Here is a 21,733-nt window from a genome sequence, read left to right on the forward strand (position 1 = left end):
CCTCTCTCATTTTTGCAAGGGAAAAAAAACGCCTGATCGCAGGTTACCTTTGTCGCCACTGTTAATAAAGAACAACAATGAATTCAGAAGCGCAAATTCAGTTTAAAATTATGTCTGTTCTTAGTCGGAGTAATGATTCTGCAAAATTGTAGACTAAAATTTTGATTGCAGTCAAATTCTCCTAAACTTTCCCTTGTGTTTGCACCAGGCTAGGTAGTCAAACACACTATTTTCTTTTTCTTAAATAATATGCACTCGTTGATCGATACGACTCTCCGATTAAGCAGTACAGGTTTTCTAGGCTTTTTTACCCTCCACTATTTCACGACGCTTCCGATCCAGTCTTAGAATACAATCGTAGAGAGCGAAATTGCAGGAAAGAAAAAAAAACTAGAAATCCATCGTGCATGATGTCGTGCTCCTAAATCGGTATCCACTGCTCAACGATTTAGTTCTAATTACCGAGTGGTCCCCAGAGCGTGCCCTCATCAGAGGACTCTGTTTTAGCGGAGAGCTTTGCGGTTTCTTTGGTGTCAAAGTCCATGCATAAACTGAAGTTGCGTGCCTGTTTACTTATGCATGAAGTCATTTCATGTGTGACCACTCCACGCTATCTTCGTGTTTCGCCTTTGCACTCATCGAACAAAATTCAATCAGTGGTGATCAAGTTAGGTGTGTTTTTTTTTTCGAAAACTGGTATTGAAGACATCATTTTGAAAACACAGTCGATGCGCACTACAAAACTTTCTCATCAAAGATCGCGTTTTGTAAACGTCAGTATGTTTTCAACATAGATAACAGTTCTTCCAGGTAAAGCTTTACATAAAATGATGCACAGCTTTTCATACCTTTCTCAAGAACGGGCGCAAGACCGTTTGCTTCGATCATGAAACGCGCCTTCAAAAAGGTACAATAGCAAACAACTAGTGGACAAAATTATTCCGCTTCCTTTTGTGTTAATTATGAAGGACCTTTGTTTTTCAGGGAGTCAAAGTCTATATGCAAAATCAAAATCACGCGCGGTTTCATTTCTGCCTAGCGCCTATCGTGAGACCACCACATTATCACGTGGGTAAACAAAGAAAACACTGCCGATTTCTTTTCATTACATAATCATTTGTTGAAGTGAAAACTTCACTTGCTATTCTGTGGTCTTTTATTTCACCGCGCAACTGCTTCAGATTGTTAAAGAAGTCAGTCTCTGCTGTCTTCAGTTCTTTTTAACTCTCAGGGAATCATAACAAGTCAAAATGGCCAACATGACTGCAGCACAGTTTACAGAACTCGACGAAAGCATGAGAGTTTTGAGCGGGAACCTTGATCAGATGTTTTTGGTGATCATGGGTTGCTGTATATTTTGTGAGTATGAATTTTCTCTTGTAATTGCATTTTTACTTTAGTCATCTATTCTTAGCTGATACCCACTAAGGGCCTGATTACATGAGCCGGGCTGGCCCGGTTAGCCGGGCTGGCTCGGTTTGCCGAGATGACTTTCAGCCCGGTATTACATGAGCCCGGTTAGCCGGGCTAGCCCGGTTTGCCGAGATGACTTTCAGCCCGGTTTTAGCATAAATGATCAGAGCACGAATGATCTTAAGACGGAATCCACTAGAAAGTCGAGTAATATTTATTAGAGTTGGACAAAAATCAATTTCCAGAATAATTTAAATCCTATTGCGTTATTTCCTACCCTTAATAAAAGGTAAAGATGTAAGTAATTATCCGTGATAACACCAACAACAATTTCTTATCAGAGTCTGAGAAAATGAATTTCAAAGTTCACAAGGTATAGGCAAAATCTCACGTGTAGCCATTTTGTAAATTCGTCTTAAGCGATTCAGTGGAATTCAGCGGAACTTCAAAATGTGTTTTCGATGTGTGGTGTTGTTAGAAAAGATTTCTTTTGATAAGATATTTGAAGCAGTAACAAAAAAGTTTGCAATAAGGTGGAAATAATTCTGGTACAACAATTTCTTAACCGAGTCTGAGAAAATGATATTTAAAGTTCACAAGCTATGGGCAAAAGCTTACATCTTTTAAGCGATTCAGTGGAATTCAGCGGAACTTCAAAATGTGTTTTCGATGTGTGGTGTTGTTAGAAAAGATTTCTTTCGATAAGATATTTGAAGCAGTAACACAAAAGCTTGCAACCAGGTGTAAATAGTTTTGGTACATAATTTTGTCCAATAACTACTCGAAGTCCTGGCGGATTTCCTCTTAATCACCTTTTTCCGGCAATAAAAAAATTATTTGGTGGTTAATTTTTTGCACTTATGCATCTGGATGGGTTACTTTACCTCTACATCCTATTTAGAAGGAGTTGCATTGATTTTTTCGTCGGATATTGTGCTCAGAAGAGAAATTTAATGCTGGCCCGCTTAGCCGGGCTGGCCCGGTGAACGCGATTACATGGAAAATTTTCATCCCGGCTAGCCGAGATCCCGGCATCGCGATACCGGGATCTCGGCTAACCGGGCTGGCCCGGTTGTCATGTAATCGCGATGTTGATTTTTGTTGCGTTTAACAGACGTTCCGAGATCTCGGCAAACCGAGCCAGCCCGGCTCATGTAATCAGGCCCTAAATTATGATCAAGACCCTTAAGCAAAAACTTGCGTTGCCGTTTGGTCAGTGTACGGGAAATTATCCCGGCGCTGGTCGCAATCAAACAGAGGACTGTATCTATCCAACATTATATAATAACCTGAATTCTACGCGCATTTTGATTGGTTCTTACTTATGATCTATCAGAGTACAGACACATGGATGACGTCACGCGGTGGTGTGACTCGCGCGCGTGATCAGAGTTCATAGTCCAAATCATAGTTGTCGGCAAAGTTTTTCAAACTTGCGAGGCCACAACAAAGCAAAAAAGTTCAGCTTAATTACAAATCTTCAGTGAGAAACAATACGCCAAGCATCGTTCACCTTTCGAAGCATTTAACTGGGCGAAACAAGCTTGAAGAAGACAGTGAATTATTCGAGAAATTATCCGAAATCTGTATGAAAGTTTGACCGATGTTGTACAGTTGGACGACGCCACGGAAAACAAACAAATTGCGGTTGAACGCTTCGGTTAATGCTTACAGATTTATTAAGGGCCTCTTCACATGAGCCCGGTTTACGAGCTGTCTCAGTTACCAGGACGAATTTTTAACTCTGTTCATATGGAAAATTTTAGCCCGGTTGACGGGGATAAAATTCAAGAAACGAAGGCAAAATGGCGACACATAAAGTTGCATCTTTCGCGACTATCGTAGCTTTATTGACCCATGTAACTTTATTAATAAAGCTAATTCGCATATTTCTGAAGTGGAAATAGATACAAGGCAAAATTAAATCATTTGGACCGCTCAATTACGAAAGGGAAGCTATTTTCTCAAAAAAAGTTGCGTCCCGGCGACCGGGCTGGAGCGTTCATATGGGAAAATATTCTTCCCGGTTGTCGAGATCTCGGTTGCAGAAACCGAGATATCGGTAACCGGGCTGGCCCACCTTCTCATTTGAACACATCCAAAATTTTACAAGAAAATAGGAGTGAGCCGAGATCTCGGTAACTGGGCCAGCCCGGTCAACCGGGATCATATGAAGAGGCCCTTACCCAGGCTACCCGCGCCCGTGCTTTGCAACATCCTCAAAAAGTGCGAAGTATAAAGACGATCGGTCCGGCTGCGGGTTGAATTTTACTTTTCTGTTTATTTTAGCGAACCCGAGAACTCCTTCTGCTGGCTAACATGTGTATACACAATTTGTGTATTATTTGGCTAATTCCAAGTTGAAGTTGAAGTTGAATTAATCCATGTCTTACGATCGATATGTTAACAAGTTTATGAAAGCCAGAACGTGGACATTTATAGCATAGCATATAAATTCTTGAAAAAAAGACAAGAGCTCCAGTTGACTTACAGACCCATATAAGGAACAAAATTTAAAATTATTGTAGTTCAAAAGGCTTTATTGCTAAGCTCAAGTAAATGTCACACTAACAGTCCTAACAGCGAGAACTCGATCCTGTAAACACGCGCCTCGTTACTGACAACTGAAATTATAGTTTTTCTTTATTTATAGCACATTAGCAAAAATCTGTGGGCCGCGGGCCGAGAGGTGGGCCGCGGGCCGCCGGGCCGCGGGCCGTGAAGTGGACCGTGGGCCGCGGGCCGTGGGCCGCGGGCTGCGGGCCGCGGGCCGTGGGCCGCCGGGCCGCGGGCCTGCTTTTAGTAAAACCCGCTCGTAGCGCTGTAGTAATTCAGAGTAATTAGAATGTTTTTGTTGGCGGAAAGCGAAAACGAGTTATATATCAGGAGTTATATATCGGAATGCATTGTTTTAGAAACGTCTCAAATGCCCAACCCGCCGCTTGATGTTGTGAGTAGACAATGAATAGAAACTTCCGAGATTTCATGTTAAAAAATTACCAGGTACTTTCAACTCTTCGTGTTTGCTGTGTTTACGTTTCTTTCACGGCCAAAGAGAAGACGAGAAACATTTGCGATGCCACTCGCCAGATGTCGCGACATATTGAATTAGCGGCAGTTATTTCCCGCTAGCCGCTTGAAATGAATTTTATTCGAAAAGAGTTTCAATCTGTGGTCAATATTATAAATAAAACCACTAAAAGATTGAAGAAAAAGAACAAAATTAATTAATTTCTCTTTCATGAAAAGCGATTTATTTTGAAAGGCTAACTAAATCGTCGAATATTTATAAACTTTTTTTGAGCCTCCTTAAATGACCATTGTTTTGGCCTCAGTCTGCATTTCTTTTTTTGAAAACGAATATTTTGGACTTGTCAAATGTCAGTCTGCATTTTGTACCCAGTCTGCAGTCTGCAGTCTGCATTTTGTACCTAGTCTGCATTTTGTACCGTCTGCGTCGCAGTCTGCAGTCTGCAATCTGCAGTCTGCAGTCTGCATTTTGTACTGACCGATTAGCGATTGATCATGGCTCGCGTTAGCCAACGTGAATCCAGCGCTGCAGCGCGCGTCCGTTCAGTTTTCCCTTCCCTCAGTTTCTTTGTTGGGATTCCCACCCAAGTCTACGCTACCCTGGTTGACAGGATTCCCTCTATCCCCGTTTTCGATTCCACAGACCTCCAAAGGGTAAAGTTTTTGCACCGGTCTATTGACAAAGATAGGCTTCCCTTTAGTGATTACCCTTAGTTTGACACCCCTTACCTCTTTGTCCTTGCCAACAATAAGCTCTTCAACTTTCCCCATCTTCCAGTTGCTTCTCTTACCGTTATCTTCGTGTACTAAGACAACTTCGCCTGCACTTACCTTGTTGTCGCATTCCCCTTTGATACGGTGGTGTTCTCTCAAATCAGTTAAGTATTCTTTGCGCCACCGATTCCAAAAATGCATGCGCAGCCTCGCAAGATACCTGAACCTTCGCAGGAAGCCTGTTTCGTTTTCCTCTTCATCATCTCTTACCTCTGCGGAAAAAACTCAGCAATCGACGACCATAGATAAGGTGCGATGGCGTAAGCATTTCGGCTCCTAACTCGTCGTATTCATAGGCAAGCGGACGGGAATTCATGGTCGCTTCTACTTCGGTCAGCACAGTTAGCAATTCATTGGCGTTGAGCTTTGCATTGCCGAGCACCTTTCTCAGACAACGCTTGGCAGTGCCTATTAATCGCTCGTAAAATCCACCCCACCAGGGAGTCTTTTCCAAATTAAATTTCCAGTCGATCCGATTCGATTCTAAATGTTCCTTCATCTCGTCGCTGTCACACAATCTTTTCACCAACTTTGCTGATGCCTTGAAGGTTTTTGCGTTGTCTGAAATAATAACCGATGGTGTACCTTTTCTAGCTGCGAATTGTCTCAAACATAGTACAAATGTAGTTGCTGTAAGATCGGTTACCAAATCCAAGTACTGTACACAGCTCGCGTCACGCGACAAGTAAACAAAGCTATATAAGCCTTGACCATTTCTCCTGGTTTCGTTTTAACAAACAACGGCCCAGCAAAATCGATTCCTACCTTAGAGAAAGGCGGAGATTCTCTAACCCTGAATCCCGGTAAAGCCGCTGTCGGTGGTGCTTCAAATGGTTTACACTGCTCTTTCTTGCACGTCACACATTCTCTCAAAACCTTTTTAACGACCTGTCGGCCCTTGGGCACCCAAAACCTTGACCTGAGTTCGCCCAGTGTTGCTCTCACTCCCCCGTGATGTACCTTTCTATGGCACTCTTCAATGAGAAGTTTTGTGAGCCGGTGATCCTTTGCGAGGATGATAGGCTGCTGAGCTTCCATGTCTAAGTCGGAATTTTCTAATCTTCCCCGACATTTCAACACGCCACCTTGATCTTCCAATTTCAATTTGCTGGTCTGGTCTTGGTAAGATTTGTCATTCTTCAATTCTTCTTGACAACCTTTAATCCACATTTCTTCTGTCGCAGCTATTTCGCTTCTTCGCAGTGCGCCTTTTCTCCGTTCGACTCCCTTTCTTTTCGACCTCAAATTATGCAGAAAACGTTTAACCCACGCAGTCACTCTTACAACCGCCCGAAGTTGCTAAATTTGTTCACATCTATCACTTGCGTGACACCCGTTCGTTTTGTCACACTCGCCACTGTCACGTTCACCTTCTTTCTCTCTTCGTTGCTCTGTACTCTCTGTGGAGTCTCACTAACCTCTGAGCTTGGCCATTCGCTCTCTGGTCTGGTCAGCCAAGTCGGACCTCTCCACCATAGCTCACTTTCTTTCAGTTTGGACGCTCGCTCACCTCTCGAACCGATGTCGGCCGGGTTTTCTTCCCCTGGACAATGCCCCCATTCGTCTTTCTTTTAGCCTGCGAGCAGGCTCTCTATCGGGGGCAACGTGAATATTGAACCAGTCTTCGAGCGCCGAAGGCGCGATCCCGCGAGTGCCGAAGGCGCGAGTCGGCGAGCGAAGCGAGCCGCTGGGCGAGCGAAGTGAGCCCGCGTCCAAAATTGGGGGCTGACTTCGACCACGCACTCGCGCCTTCGGCACTCGCGGGATCGCGCCTTCGGCGCTCGAGGAGTTCAATAATAATATATTCACGTTTCCCCCGAATAGAGAGCCTGCTCGCAGGCTATCTTTCTTTGTGATCTTAGGAATCTCGTTAACCCGGTGACGAACGAACTGTTTCCATTCCCTGTTGTTTTCAATCCACCAGAGAGCGGTCTTGCTATCTAACCACAAGCGTGTCGTGCCGATATCAACTTCTTTGTTTAGTGCGTTCTTTACGGTGTCCATAAGAGTCGCTAGAATTTTTCATGACATCAGTTCTAGACGCGGAATGGTCTGTTCTTTTATGGGAGAAACTCTCGTCTTGGAGGTAAGTAGCGTCGAAGAAACGGCTCCAGAAACCTCACACACAAAGTAAATAACGGCGCAATACGCCTTTCTACTTGCATCTGCAAATCCGTGCAGCGAACAGTTCAACTTACCTTGTCCTATTCCATAGACACATCTTGGGACATGGATCTCTTTCGTCTCTTTCAAGTCTTTTAGCCATCCAATCCAACTCTTCTCACTTTCGCTGGTTATTCTTTCGTCCCAGTCTACTTTGCTCACACACAACTCTTGAAATAAAACTTTCATGCTAACAAGTACTGGACTCAGCAAGCCTAAGGGGTCATACATACCTGCGATCACCTTCAAAATGTTTCGTTTCGTAGCGGGTAACCCATCTGCCTTTTCAACCATTTCAGACAACTCAAACACAAACGTATCACTTGCGCAATTCCACGACTGCCCTAGCACCTTTTCATTCTTGGTTCCTACCTTTGCTCCCAGTGTGGCTTTGGCGTAACTTTCGTCGGCGCTTTCGATTTGTTTGTCTACGTTCGACTCACCACGCAGTTCGCGCTGTGTTATTTTTGCTCTTAACACCTCGCTGTTAGTCAACCATTTCCTCAATTTAAACCCACCAATCGCAAGTCTTGTTTTCGCCTTTCCATACAACTCACCTGCCTCCTGAGTGGTCTTTTGCCCTGTGACGAGATCATCGACGTAAAAACTCTTTTTCATAATCCGCACGAACTCTGGGTCGATCTCAGTAAACGAATCTAAATGGTACTGGAGTGTTGCATTAAGCAAAAACGGTGAACAGTTGACTCCAAACACAACACGACAAAATCTGTAAACAACAGGGTCTAATTGCTCGCTGTCAACACTCTTCACCCAAAGAAACCTCAAACAATCCCTGTCACGCTCATTGACCACAATATTGAGAAACTCCTTCTCAATATCACCCACTAACGCAACACGCTTCTCTCTAAATCGAATGAGAATGTCAAACAACAATGGAGATAAAGCAGGCCCCACGTGCAGACAGTCGTTAAGAGACACACCCCCTTTTCCTTCTTTAGATGATGCGTCATACACTACTCTTACCTTGGTTGTTTTGGCGTCCTTACGTACGACAGCATGATGCGGAAGGTAGTGAATCTTATCGGCTGTTTCTAACTCGGCAACCCTTTCGATTATCCCAGCCTCTTCTTGTTCTTTGATGATTGCGTCATAGGTGTCTAGAATTTCGCTGTCGCTTCTGAGTCTTTCCAATTGTCCCTTGAGTCGTTTCCTGCTGGTTTGGTAATTGCTCGGCAGGGGTCCATGTGCTTCTTTCCACGGTAGAGACACTTCATATCTTTTTCCATTAAACAAAATTGCATCTTTCAACGCTTCGTGAACTTCATCGTCTTCTCGAATTCCTAAAGTTTCGTAGTCCCACAGTTTTTGGGCGCTTTACTCCAATTCCCGACAGTCTACATTGCGTGACATGTTATGACCCACAAGATGAACACTTATCTGTGAATCATCACAAAATCCCTTTAAGGGCCCCGACAAAACCCAACCCAAGCGCGTTTCAAGAGGGCGCTGGCTGATGGGGGTCCGCCCCCAAATCTTCCATGATCTCGGTCGCTCGCTCGTCTTTCTGGTCTTTCGGTCTTTTCCTTTCTGAAACAATGTTCTTCCCGCCGTTCAAGTTCACAAAGCAGTTCCTTAAGCAGCTCCTCCATCTTCCATTCTTCGTACTTCTTTCCTCTCGTTATTTGCAGCCTGACTGTCTCTGGAAGTTTGGTCAGGATTGAAGGAACGACAATTCCTTCATACGTAGTTGCATTTACTCCTAGTGCTTGTAGACCACGATGATGCACCTCTACAGTGTCGTACAGTTTGCGAAGGCCAACAGTGTCCTTTTCATGGTACACGGATGGAACTTGCAGTAGGTCATTTATGTGCGCTCTCTCAATCGCAACCTTACGCCCGAATCTCCGTTGCAAAATGTCAATGGCGGCCTCATAGTTCGCCGCTGTTAACGACAAACCAGCAATCGGGGTTCGCGCTGCTCCAACAAGAAGCCCACGTAGGTAACTAAATTTTTCTACGGGCGACAATTTGGAGTTGGTGTGAATTGCGCTTTTGAAACTGTCCCAGAACTCCTGCCACTCCTCCACTTTGCCCGTAAAGCGCTTCGTTTCTAGCTTGGGGAGTCTAACGTTGTTGACATGCGGGCTTTCGTTGTTGACATTTAGGCCAGAATGGTTTGTAGCCAAATCACTGTCTTGATCTTGAACGCTCGATTTTCGGGATACGAGGTCACTTAGAGAAGTGCTCAAAGCCTTTATCTCGCCTCTTGTGTCCCCGGCCCGTTGAACTTCTTCGGCAATTTCATCATCCGATACACCTTCTATCTGGACGAGAATGTTCAAGATTTCTTCATCTAACTTTTTTAGTGAATCCAATTGCTCCTCGAGCGGTCCTTTAATTGCACAGCTTTAAGATGCTGCCCCTGGTCGAATGATTCTAACAGGACCTTCGTCTCCTCCACCACTTGTTGTAGGTGTGTTCAAAGACCCTTTCGCGTTCTTCGCTTTAACGCCACAATTTCCTCGAGAGTTGGTTCTTTGCATTTTTTCTTCGTTTTCACCATTCCGGCACGGAGGACCACATGTACGGGAAATTATCCCGGCGCTGGTCGCAATCAAACAGAGGACTGTATCTATCCAACAATATTCAGTTTATTTCAACGTTCCACTCGTACACTTCGACAATCTAATCTATTCTGTCCGTATTTTTACAATGCTGTTTCTTTTACTTAGATTACTAACATCATGTGATTACAATGTGCTTACAACTGTCAATCAAATGTCAATTAACTTTGTTTCTGATTCTGCAACAGTCAGGACTTGCGTGCACTTACGTTGACTTGCGTACACTTGCGTTGACTTGGGTTCACTTCGGTCGAGATCAAATTTGCACTTACGTAAACGCAAGTTTTTCACCGTTTGGCCACCCAATGAAATTCAACGCATTTTTTCCAGTTTACTTCAAATACTGAATTGCACCTCGAAGCATTTTAAATAGCTTTTTGCAAACTTGCGTGCACTTGCGACTAAAGTTGCGTGTCCGTTTGCTACCCAACGCAAGTCTGTACGCAAGTTTAACTTGCGATTACTTGCGTTCACTTGCGTTATTGTTTGTCCAGGGCTTTATCCTTAACCCTTCGGTAAAAAAGACGTAAGTTTTACTTTCAAAACTTGAGTTCATGACTGGACTTTATTTAATTACAGCATTTCGCGAATTACCTGCACCATATTGTATGCGTAATGAGCGAGAAGAACGTCATTTGGGAATTGTCTTATAATGAACCTTGAACTAATTATTTTGGCCTGCATGCGAGCTAGCCTGAATTTCAGACTTTCCTCTCTGGTCGCCAGCTCCCGAGAGCTTCTCGGGAGCTGGCGACCTGGTATGGTAGAAATGAAGAAATTTGCACAAAACCTACTATAAAGAACACTAAGAGCAAGTGAGCAACTACGATGATGCTTTCAAGCGCTTGTCAACAACCAGAATATGACTGCAAATGCTGAGAAAGAACTTTTCTCCTTTGTGTGTTGATTTATTTGCCCGTTTCAAGAAAATCTGAGACAGGCTGCTAGACTGCAAAAGTAAACTTACAACAATTACCGCCAAACTTTCAGCATAAGCTGACAAACCAAACAGATGCAACAACCGACACATCAGACAAACAAATATAGGATCAAAGTGACAACAAACCGCTCTTCAGTCACCAAGCCAACCCTTACCCAGATAAATATATTGTAACACTGATATGATCAATCAGACAAACGAACAGTTTTTACTTGTCTCTGAAGATTTTATACTAAGTACCGACCGGGCAGGGGACTGATGAAGAGCGCGCGGAAAATGGATGATAAACATTATTTTGGCGGTAAATGAATCGGCTGGCCAGTGCATGTGATAATTTTTTAACCCACACTACATTACATTTTCTACGGATCATCACTCAGCGTTTTTTTGGAAAGCATCGTTTCACCCATCCTCGGAGACCCAGGGGCAATTAGTGGGGCGAAACGAAGGAATAAACCGGGCAGAAATCGTAGCGCCGAAAGTTTTCAAGAATTTCAGCCCGGTTTATTCCTTCGTTTCGCCCCACTAACTGCCCCTGGGTCTCCTAGGATGCGTTTCACCGTATTCGACATCAAGATTCTCGCACAAACACTGCATTTTTTTTAAAATGACGAAAACAAAAGGTCAACTTTAGGGTAATTTATTCTCAAAAGTTTTGCGCTTTGGCCTTTTGGTGTGCGGTTAATTATCTCCCGTTAAGTTGAGATGCTGAAAATTCCTCACGTGGTCTCGTCGCTTTCACTCTCCGAAACAAAAAGACGTCCAAATCAGAATGTTTTCGTTTTTAGTTGGGGTTTATGAGTTAACATGTCACGCGCTCGCCGGTGAAGTTTCAATCGACCCGGTTATAAACACAAAATCATGTCCGTTTATTCCCTCAGGAGCAAAATACCCGCAAATAAGATTTAACGGGCCAGAACTCCTTGTACTGGATTTGGTAACAACGTTAACACGCAAGGAATCGAATGTTGCGCTAGAAAGCCGATAATTGTTTCGAATCTTTTCGCACGACAGGATATTTGGAGGGCGAAGAAGGGCAGCATTCAACTTGGTACACAGGGAACCCACACAAGTTGACTGTACAACGACTCCTCGAAGTCCTGTCCTTTTAAGTGTAATCACAAACACACCGAGTAAGGAAAATTCAGATTTGAGGCGTGTTCTGATATGTATTTTTCGTCTACACTTGATCTTTTCTTACGTTCCTTTCACATTTGTCATACCGTATGTAGTTTATTAACTTAAAAATTCAAATGATCAAAAACTCAAGCGAAAAACTGCAGTTTCTTATTACCTTTACTGATTTCTAACTCATTAAATTTGGTGCTCCTAAGTCTGGTGTGAACGCTCTAGCTTGGTACGAGTCTAACTGAATTTGTAATCTCCTCTTACAGTTATGCAGACGGGGTTTGCTTTCCTTGAGGCGGGTTCAGTGAGATCAAAGAACACCACAAACATCCTTATCAAAAATTTCTTGGACGTATGTAAGTACTGCAAAACGGTTTTATCCCTTGCAATCAATTATAACCGACTGTGTCTTATAAAGTATACACCTGACGGGGAACGAACAAATGGCGAAAGACGGAAAACTGGGATAAATGAAAGGGATCGAAGGGGATGTTGGAATAGTTTAAAGAGAAAACGAGATACTTCATTCCTTTACGCGGCCTCTTGCCGGCTCGCCTCTTTATATTCTTTATAGTCCCAATTGTAGTAAACCATATACCGTATTTTCTCGATAAAATGCCCCCGGCCTTAATTTCAAACTTGGCCTGATGGACCCGGCGTTAATTTGACTTCTGCAGTATAATTCGAGCCCGGCGTTTATTAAACAAGGGTTTCATACATTGTTTTTGACAGACTTGCATATTTCCATTACAACTACACCTTTTTAGTCCACAAATAAATGCTTGAGGGGTTATTTACAACTCTTCCTTCGAGACCCTGCGTTTATTTGAGAAAATGCGGTACTTTAATAACTGATGAGAGCCACCTCGAAGGTTCCTAAATTTCGATGTTCAACTGGAGTGGGAAAAGCGTTCTAAGAATACCTTAAATTTAGAGCAAGAAGACCGAAGATATAGCTCAGAAAAAGTTGTAATTTTCTACAGACTTGCGTATGGCATTATTATGATTTAAACCTATCTCATTCCATTTATTACTTGCAGTTATTGGCGCCGTGGCTTACTGGCTAGTCGGGTACGCATTTGCGTTTGGAGCAGACAGCAATGGGTTTATTGGACACAAGTATTTCGCGCTGGCAGATTTACCAATCGACAAATACTCTCACTGGTTTTTCCACTTCGTTTTCGCGGCCACGGCAGCAACAATTGTCAGCGGTGCTATGGCAGAGAGAACCGAGTTCAAAGCTTATCTTATGTACTCTGTGTTTCTAACTGGTGAGTTCCTTTGACTTACAATACACTGCATATCCTGCAGCTGACAGCTGATCATAGATTCATAGGTTGGCTGTCCTGTGTGGTATGAGTTTTTTTAAGCCTGTTCCATGTTATCTGCTACTCAAAGTTATTCTACGTGGAGGGCCCTGAAGATTTGCCTACTTTTTTCACTGGGAAAATAAAATTTTGGTCACTGGGACTGAGATTTTGGGAATCACAAGCAAAAGAGTGGGAATGGGACTGGGATTTGGACAAATAAAATAGGCTGGGTAATGGGATTCGAACAAAATTTGGGCTGGGAAATGGGATTTATACCCACTCTCCCCGTTTTCAGGACCCTCTATGTGTTATGATGGCGCAGGGATACCAGGTTAGACCGAAGTTAAAGTAAATACTATTCTCTTGCAGGATTTGTGTATCCAACAGTAACTCACTGGGCGTGGGATGAAAATGGTTGGCTGTATGCTGGTTTGGAATATACTACAGATAATGTGACCATGGCTGTTACATACCAGGTATTCTGTTCATAGCACTTATATGTCATGAACATGAATGTGTTGTATGTATTGTATTTAAAACCAAATAAAAATTAAGTGTGCGCTTAAAGACCCCATTCGATTAACCTGATTTATATGGGAATGAGATTTATAATTGAGCAGTGGTAAAACAAATATAACTTCCACAATGTACTTGCAAAATGCGCGTTGGAGCGTATCTGTTTTTAACTGAATGTGCATGATATGGCCAATCAGAATACTGCATAAAATTCATTGAGCAATAAATATCTGACAGGTTGCATCCAACAGTGTTTATTTCTAGCCGCTATTGCGCGCTGAGACAGTCACATTTTTAAGTCGTTTCCCGCCAAAAACTCGGCATGACACGAAGGCTCGTGTGTAGAATGTGTAGTCCCAAAAATTCAAGTCAAGTGATGCATATTTGTCAGTATATCAATCAAAAGCATGACGGCATAAAAAGAATACAAAAAATGGTTCATTGCAGTTTCATTGTGCTCGCTTATTAATTTTTCCTTTATTTTATGTTGCGGTAGGATTTTGCTGGCAGTGGGGTTGTTCACGTTGTTGGTGGCACGGTTGCTTTAGTCGGAGCAGCCGTTGTGGGTCCAAGAATCGAAAAATTTGTTAATGGTGTCCCTGTGTTGATTTCAGGCCATACTGTGCCGGTAAGTTGACGGGTACATTCTACAAGAGTGTTGTATTCTTAGGCAAACCACTTTACTGTCAGATGTATTTCTGAAGTTAGTTAAATTTGTATATATAGTCTTTGTAAGAAAGGGGGAATCAACGAAAACCGACCTCTTCAGCTCATGAATAGAAAGTGTTAGGGCATTATTCAACCTCATCCAAAATTTTGTTACTTCCTAAAAGATGCGAAAGCTGAAAACGCAGTTGTCACCTTTTTTCTTATTATGGGCATTGATTTAATAGACGCATACATTTGAATGATATAACCAGTTGCTTGAATTTTTTTACTGTTATACAGCGCTAACATACAATATAATACAATACAATACTTTATTTAAAGTGGGAAACATGCTTAGCTTAGAATAGCTAGTTTACAGATGTTCCACTAAAACATGTCGAGCCATTTATGAGAACATGTCGAGCCATTCTGGATTCTGGGCCTGCGCAGAGTTGTATAAACATTACTGTTTTCCTTTGCGCTCTTTAGAAAGTGGCCTTGGGAGGATTTATCCTGTTCTTTGGTTTTCTGGCATTCAATGGAGGATCACAGGCAGCCATTTCTAGTGCGGGTGATGCAGACATTGTAGCGCTGGCTATTGTAAACACTATCTTGGGAGGTGAGCTATAACAAATCATTCTATTTTTATATTTCACCTTCGCTTAATTGCGTTATGCTTTGTTTCAAGTTTTAAGAAACTAATCGATTTTTTTCAATTCAGGAGCCGCGGGTGCATTAACTGCCATGATTATCAAGCGCTTGGGCTTTGCAGAGAAATACTGGAGTTTGCTTTTCACCATAAATGGTGGACTCACTGGAATGGTAAGCCAGAAGCTGGGTTATTCTCAAGACTCTACTATAGAATTGTACCACTGTTAAATCTGTTTAACCGTGAAATCGAGAATAGTATTGGCAGGCTCGTTGGCCTATTAAGTGGCAGTTTCTCTTAAAGCGGTCCATCGCATTTCGGGTTCGGAAAAAAGTTTTCCCTCAAACTTTGCCCAGTGAACTATCTTAGGTTGTAAGTAAATGCAACGACTTTAGTTTTTGGAAATACGTTAAAATATATTTTTTAGAGCTCTCAACAGTGAAGGCTGCAAAAGGCCTAATTTTGAGCTTGGCCAGAACGAGAAATTTGATAAGTTGACGAGCTCGCCGCTCAAAAACAACTAAACGCACCAAATAATTATTATTATTTCTTAGTTAAGTGGTCCTTCAAAGGTTGGAAACGCATGTTTATTTTGATACATTTTGATTTACGGGTCCGTGAAATTTTAAATATCAGCAACCGTTAGATCGCTTTTTGTAAACATGCAAAAGTATGGTGTCTTCGCCGGCCTTTATTTCACGAGTCCAGACCAGACCATTCTAAATTCCAACTGAATCCTACTAAACAGATGTTAGGAAGCATAGAAATATAAAAATACCTTGCACTTTTTATCTTCCTTTGCCACAGCGACTTCGAAAATTTCGTGCTTATGCGAGTAAGTAAGCTCATTTGCATAATGTGTATGAAATACTCGCATAAGCATCAAATGTTCGAAGTCGCTGTGGAAAAGGAAGATAAAAAGTGCAAGGTATTTTTATATTTCTATGCTTCCTAACATCTGTTTAGTAGGATTCAGTTGGAATTTAAAATGGTCTGGTCTGGACTCGTGAAATAAAGGCCGGCGAAGACACCATACTTCTGCATGTTTACAAAAAGCGATCTAACCGTTGCTGATATTTAAATTTTCACGGACCCGTAGATCAAAATGTATCAAAATTAACATGCGTTTCCAACCTTTGAAGGACCACTTAACTAAGAAATAATAATAATAATTTGGTGCGTTTGGTTGTTTTTGAGCGGCGAGCTCGTCAACTTATCAAATTTCTCGTTCTGGCCAAGCTCAAAATTAGGCCTTTTGCAGCCTTCACTGTTGAGAGCTCTAAAAAATATATTTTAACGTATTTCCAAAAACTAAAGTCGTTGCATTTACTTACAACCTAAGATAGTTCACTGGGCAAAGTTTGAGGGAAAACTTTTTTCCGACCCGAAATGCAATGGACCGCTTTAAGAGAAACTGCCACTTAAAATGTTAAGTGTAGCGGTCCCAAGCAAGAGCTTCCGAGGTTCGAGCCCTGGCCGGGTCGCTCTGTTTTGTTCTTGGGCAATACACTTTATATAACATGTAACAGTGCCTCTCACCAACTAACCAAGAGTAATAACACTTAGAACAATCAAGGAGAACAAAACGGGATTCAAAAATTCGTTTCCCTTTCACATTACTGCCCCGAAAGTCTATAAGTCAGTAATGATCTTTAATAACAGTTGACAGATCTTGACATGGATGCCTTTCTCATTCAGGTGGCCTTGTGCGCAGGCTGTAATGTCGTTCATCCTTACGCTGCTTTTGTGATTGGAATCATCGCAGGAATGGCGTACGTTTGTTGGAGTACTGTCATTCTCCGTGTAAAGATTGATGATCCTCTGGACGCTGTTGCTGGTAAGTAAACCAAAATGAGCAGTTGTTCGCGCGAATTTCTAATGCTGCGACCATAGTCCTTAGACTTCTTGGTCAGCAGTTCGTCTTTCGGCAACCAAACGCTTAATCTTGTCCCCAGGGTCTACTCCGTTTTCAAGATGGCGGCTGGAGGCGCCTTTGAAAACTCGTCGCCGAAATGACCCTGGGGACGAGGTTGTCAAACGATGACCCAGGAACGTGGGAACTCTCAACCTCGTCCCCAGGGTCTTCTCGGCGACGAATTTTAGAAGGCGCCTTCAGCCGCCATCTTGAAAGCGGAGTTGTCCCTCGTAAAGAGGTTGGGGGACTCCGGGAACGCGGTCAAACGCAGTGCGCTCGCGCAGTTCCCGCCAAAACTGCAGTTTTATATAAACGTCTCAAACTTCTGAAATCCTCCACTTTCAAGCCAAAAGTTAAGAAAATCACTGAAAAGTTAATTTTTGTATTCGCATACGCATAGAGAATTTTAAAAAAAACTGTTATCCACTTAGTTTATCAGCTGCAAAAGTCTTGCACATTTTCGCTTCAAAGTCTCACAAACTTCGAGGCAACAAAAACCGGAAGTGGAGTTGGATTTTGGCGTTCCGCCTCAGTGAAGGGTACAAGACTGTTTCACAGCCAACTCCTTGTAGACAATTTCAGAAAAAAAATAACTGTTGTTTTAATGACTACTAATTGCTTTGGCCGACCGTTTTTTTAATGCGGTATTTGTTTTTCTGCACAGTTCATCTCGGTGGTGGTATCTGGGGAGTGCTGTCCGTTCCGATATTTAACAAGGAATCTGGAATCTTTTACGCCAGAGACGAACATTCATTCCGTTTGCTTGGCTGGAACCTGTTGGGAGTGACAGTCATTATGGCCTGGTCCGCCATACTGGCTATTGTCTTGTTTATTACTTTGCGTATTACTAAACAGCTCCGCGTCAGTGAAGAAATCGAGTTGAAAGGTGAGTATCATGGCTCTTACTGAGCTAACTAGAATGTCTTGAGGCAGGCATGCTTTTGATTGAGGGTATTTGTTTTTCCGTTGTTTGAGCGACACCATTTCCTAGCACTTTCCCCAGAGGGAAATCCTAAGTGCGCACTTGTCCGGTACTGGCACAAAATCTGTTTTATTGGGTACCGATTTTTTCGCTATTTCCCAGTCTTTATATTTCAATGAATATTTTGCGCAGCAGCATGTGTCTTAAACTAGTCCCATGGCCTTCGTCATGGCTTAACATATTAATGACAAACGTCGTGGTGACCGAAATTCTGTCCATGAAGTCAAGACTGGTGTCAATCAGCTCACGACTCAAACTCAACTCCGCTATTCAATCGTATACTATACACGAGCCTGAAAGAGCTAAATGAAGGATTTCGAATCTTGGAGAAACTTCTCTGAATTTTTAAGTAGGTCGCTCGAAATTCGCCTCGATCTTAACCATCATCCGTTTTTTTTTTTTTTTGTTTATCATTCTCTTTTAATTAGTGTTTTTCTACCTTGTTTTACAGCAAAAAAACAATTCTTGTGGCTCAGTTCTACTCTTGGTACAATTTGGTATTTTCCTTTGTTCTGGTGTATGGTAATACTGTAAAATTCCGGTTATAAGCCCTGGGCTTATACAACTTCGTAAGGGGTTTGGGGTGGGCTTATAAATGGAGGGGCTTATATCTGGGAGGGCTTATAAGCGGAAAAAAACGTTTCGAAACGAGCCACGCGAGTGTTCATCGAAATACCTTTTTAAGTTAAAAACGCATAATAAAGCAACATTTAGCAATGTTCATTACTGTCTTCCGGCAGAGGGGGGGCTTATATCCGGGGGTGCTTATAATCGGATGTATCTTTTTGTTTTCAAGTACAAGTAGGTGGGCCTATAACCGGGGGGGGGGGGCTTGTATGCGGGGGGGCTTATAACCGGAATTTTACGGTATATGATAATGATTGCAAGACAAAGGAAAATGCCAAATTGTACCAAGGGTAAAACTGAACCACAGTATATCCACTAACCAGTTTTTAAATACGATGCCTGTATCTTTTGTTATTCTGAATTTTTTTAAAATTCCAGGATTTGACATGAGATTCTTTGTCCTAGGTCTTGACATTCCCAAACACGGTGAGCCCGCGTATCCACCGGCCAGTTACGGAGACGGCTGGGGGTCTACCACACAGCTTAACCTCAGCTACCTTGTTCCAATCCACAACGGTCATCCACTGCGGAGCCCTGCCCCAGTCCAGAACGGACATTCCAATGGTAACCACGTCACAATCCAGAATGGTCAGAACGGCCAACCTCGACTTAATCATTCCCCTGTTCAAAACAGCCACCCAAACACAACTGCCTCTCAAGAAAATGGCATCCATAACTCAGGTCTTGTTAGCGTCGAAGAGCAGGGCCAGGAAACAGAAACAGCCTTCTGAATACCACTTCCCAAACAAACATCCATAGCCGTTTATGCAACTTTCAGTTAGAACTACACCAGGGAAAAACTAGTATTATTATATGACTAGCTCCGTGAGCGGTCAAGATGAAGCGAAATTCGTGCTCTGATTGGCTACCCGAGCGGTCAAGATGGAGCCATCTTGACCGCTCGGGATCGCCCGCTGTGCTCCCGCAAGCGAAAAACTTTTTTCCGACGCTACTTGAAAAAGCTTTTCGTCGTAATTTTTCGCTATGAAGCTATTTTCCGAAACAACACAAAGATTTTCTGTCTGTTTCTAGCGAAAGGAAGTCCGATAACAAAGAAATAGGTTTTAAAGCGAATGAAAGCAAACAAATTAAACTACAAATGTTAACGAGTTTCGTGAATTTTATTTGCCGCAAAAACCGGCTAATACAAAAATTAATTCGCAAAGCGACTTCAAGACATGATAGCAGTTTTGTTTGGCGGAAAAGGGAGAGACTGAGGACAGTTGCATACCTGAAGAAGTACTCGGCAAACTTGTGTAACATCTTCAAAACTGCATAAAGCGGACGGCACGGCGCACCAGGCACTGCAAGCTTAACATCTTTTCACCGAAGCCTCTATAAACGCTCACGTCGAATAATGGGTGGGTCGAACATTTAAATTAATGATGTAGAAAAGTTCAAGCTTTTCCTGTGAAGTGGAAAGTCCCAAACGCTTTAAACAATTCACAATTTCAGCTCGTGTCGCGGCAGGTTTGCACAACTATAAAAGCGCCAGAAGCGAGCAAATACTCTGCAAAACATCCAATACTCAAAAGCTGGTGGCCAGATGGAATGGACATTCTTGTTTCAAGGCTTCAAAGTCAACGTTGATTCGAAAATTTAAGCAATTTCGATATCCTTTTGCTGGTTAAAAAGAGCTAAATTTCGATGTTGTCGCATCGTGTTTCTTCGTCTCGATTCATTCAAGAATTTGACAGTCACTCATTAAACTTTTAAACCAATGAAATGATTTTAGCGCGCGCCATTGATTGTGCATGCAACTGGCTTCCTTTTCAGTGCTCGAAAAAAGTCATATAATAAATCCTTTATTGACCAAGCTTGTTCGGTCAAGATGGCAGGATATTGGCCTCGTTCTTTTTTTGCGTGTTTATGGACCTCGACTTCGTCTCGGTCCATAAACACGCAAAAAAAGAACTTGGCCAATATCCTGCCATCTTGACCACACGCTTGGTCAATAACCCATATTTATCTTTACAGTCTGAGAAACAAGTGTCGTTTTTGGTTAATCGTTATTGAAGCGCTCAACGGGTTTTGTACTCAGGTGGCATTTGTTTCCCCGGCTGAACAATGTTTTCCCAGGGAAAGATCCTGGGATACGCTAGGAATTACAAGGTGGTGCTCTAGTTTATAGCTTGAAGTTCAAATATAAGGGAATGTTAACTTAATTCGCGAATGGCGTGGGTGTACAAAACAAGTCTTGGTATTTGCTTACAAATACTGTAAGTCTATTTGTAACAAGAACATTGAGAAGCTTGAGAAGCTTAAAATCGGGCGCTTTGCCTTGAAAGGCAGGGTTCAGTACAGCAGAAACCAGAAAGCAGTTACTTAAGTAGCACTCAGTCCGACTGCGTTTGTGTAAGTCACAGGGCTTGCATGAGCTGTATTAGTGTGCATAATATAATATCTAGAACGTTGTCGAGATTGCATTATTACTTAATGACATGATGGTTTCAATTTATAAATGTATTTCACACAATACAAATAAACGATTGAAGTAGACGACTAGAAAATGTAAAGTTTTAAGACTTAGCAAAGTGCAGTGTATTGGTAATACTGTAAGGTGCGGTTTCACCTGAAGGTCGTGTGCTTTTCGGTATTTTCCAGCCATTGCACTTTGATGGGACAGTACTACAACTGTTTACCGGGGAACTACTATTGTCAAGAAAATGATCACAACTTGTTGATGAATGATTGAACATTTGTTTCATACCATTACTGTAATAGCAATTGATGAAGGCTTTATGAAATCGTAACTTGATCGCATTGCAAGTTTTCCGCGCTTCACGCTCGCCCTCGCACTTCGCGCTCGCTGTATCGCGCTTCACGCGCCCGCAAAATAAACCACCTGTTCTGGGCACAAGTTGTCGGAACATGACTATTCGGTCCCAGACCTCGTCTCTATCTCCCGCCCCCCACCTCTTAATTGTTATCAAACGTGACTCTTTTTAGGCCCAATTCATCCCCTACCTCCATCCCCCACCATGGGCGTCTCAGATTCTAATCGCTGATCCCACGCGCCAAAAATTCCGAGAGATCCCTGAAATACCTCTCAC

At 42.6% G+C, this 21,733-nt stretch overlaps 4 protein-coding genes and 1 pseudogene across 6 annotated transcripts in view; 2 read left to right on the top strand and 3 right to left on the bottom strand.

Annotated features, from left to right (window-relative positions):
* Positions 1 to 21,733, bottom strand: part of LOC144631613 (E3 ubiquitin-protein ligase TRIM45-like) — a 187,151-nt gene that overhangs the window by 46,899 nt on the left and 118,519 nt on the right. The gene's annotated exons all lie outside the window — the stretch shown is intronic.
* Positions 1 to 21,733, top strand: part of LOC144633415 (uncharacterized) — a 39,320-nt gene that overhangs the window by 7,291 nt on the left and 10,296 nt on the right. The window lies entirely within an intron of this gene.
* Positions 1,061 to 21,179, top strand: LOC144633355 (putative ammonium transporter 1). 3 transcript variants are annotated; one of them, XM_078492234.1, is made up of 11 exons: positions 1,061 to 1,359; positions 12,300 to 12,389; positions 13,074 to 13,304; positions 13,713 to 13,819; positions 14,356 to 14,487; positions 14,997 to 15,126; positions 15,229 to 15,329; positions 16,855 to 16,993; positions 17,736 to 17,957; positions 19,086 to 19,245; positions 19,291 to 21,179. In XM_078492234.1, exons 1-11 carry the CDS (start codon positions 1,251 to 1,253, stop codon positions 19,409 to 19,411), a joined length of 1,542 nt encoding a protein of 513 aa, XP_078348360.1. In that variant the 5' UTR covers positions 1,061 to 1,250; the 3' UTR covers positions 19,412 to 21,179. The 3 variants fall into 3 exon arrangements, with proteins under 3 accessions (XP_078348360.1, XP_078348361.1, XP_078348359.1); XM_078492235.1 differs by adding an exon at positions 11,920 to 12,038 and having other exon boundaries at positions 1,062 to 1,359; positions 19,086 to 21,179; XM_078492233.1 differs by having other exon boundaries at positions 1,062 to 1,359; positions 19,086 to 21,179.
* LOC144632102 (uncharacterized) lies at positions 4,987 to 6,288 on the bottom strand (annotated as a pseudogene).
* LOC144632104 (uncharacterized) lies at positions 7,240 to 10,568 on the bottom strand. Its single transcript, XM_078490706.1, has 3 exons — positions 10,560 to 10,568; positions 8,821 to 9,665; positions 7,240 to 8,713 (listed from the first exon to the last, which is right to left on the bottom strand). Exons 1-3 carry the CDS (start codon positions 10,566 to 10,568, stop codon positions 7,240 to 7,242), a joined length of 2,328 nt encoding a protein of 775 aa, XP_078346832.1.

Source organism: Oculina patagonica, chromosome 12 (assembly GCF_052425735.1).
Source record: "Oculina patagonica isolate OP01 chromosome 12, crgOcupat, whole genome shotgun sequence".
NCBI lineage: Eukaryota > Metazoa > Cnidaria > Anthozoa > Scleractinia > Oculinidae > Oculina > Oculina patagonica.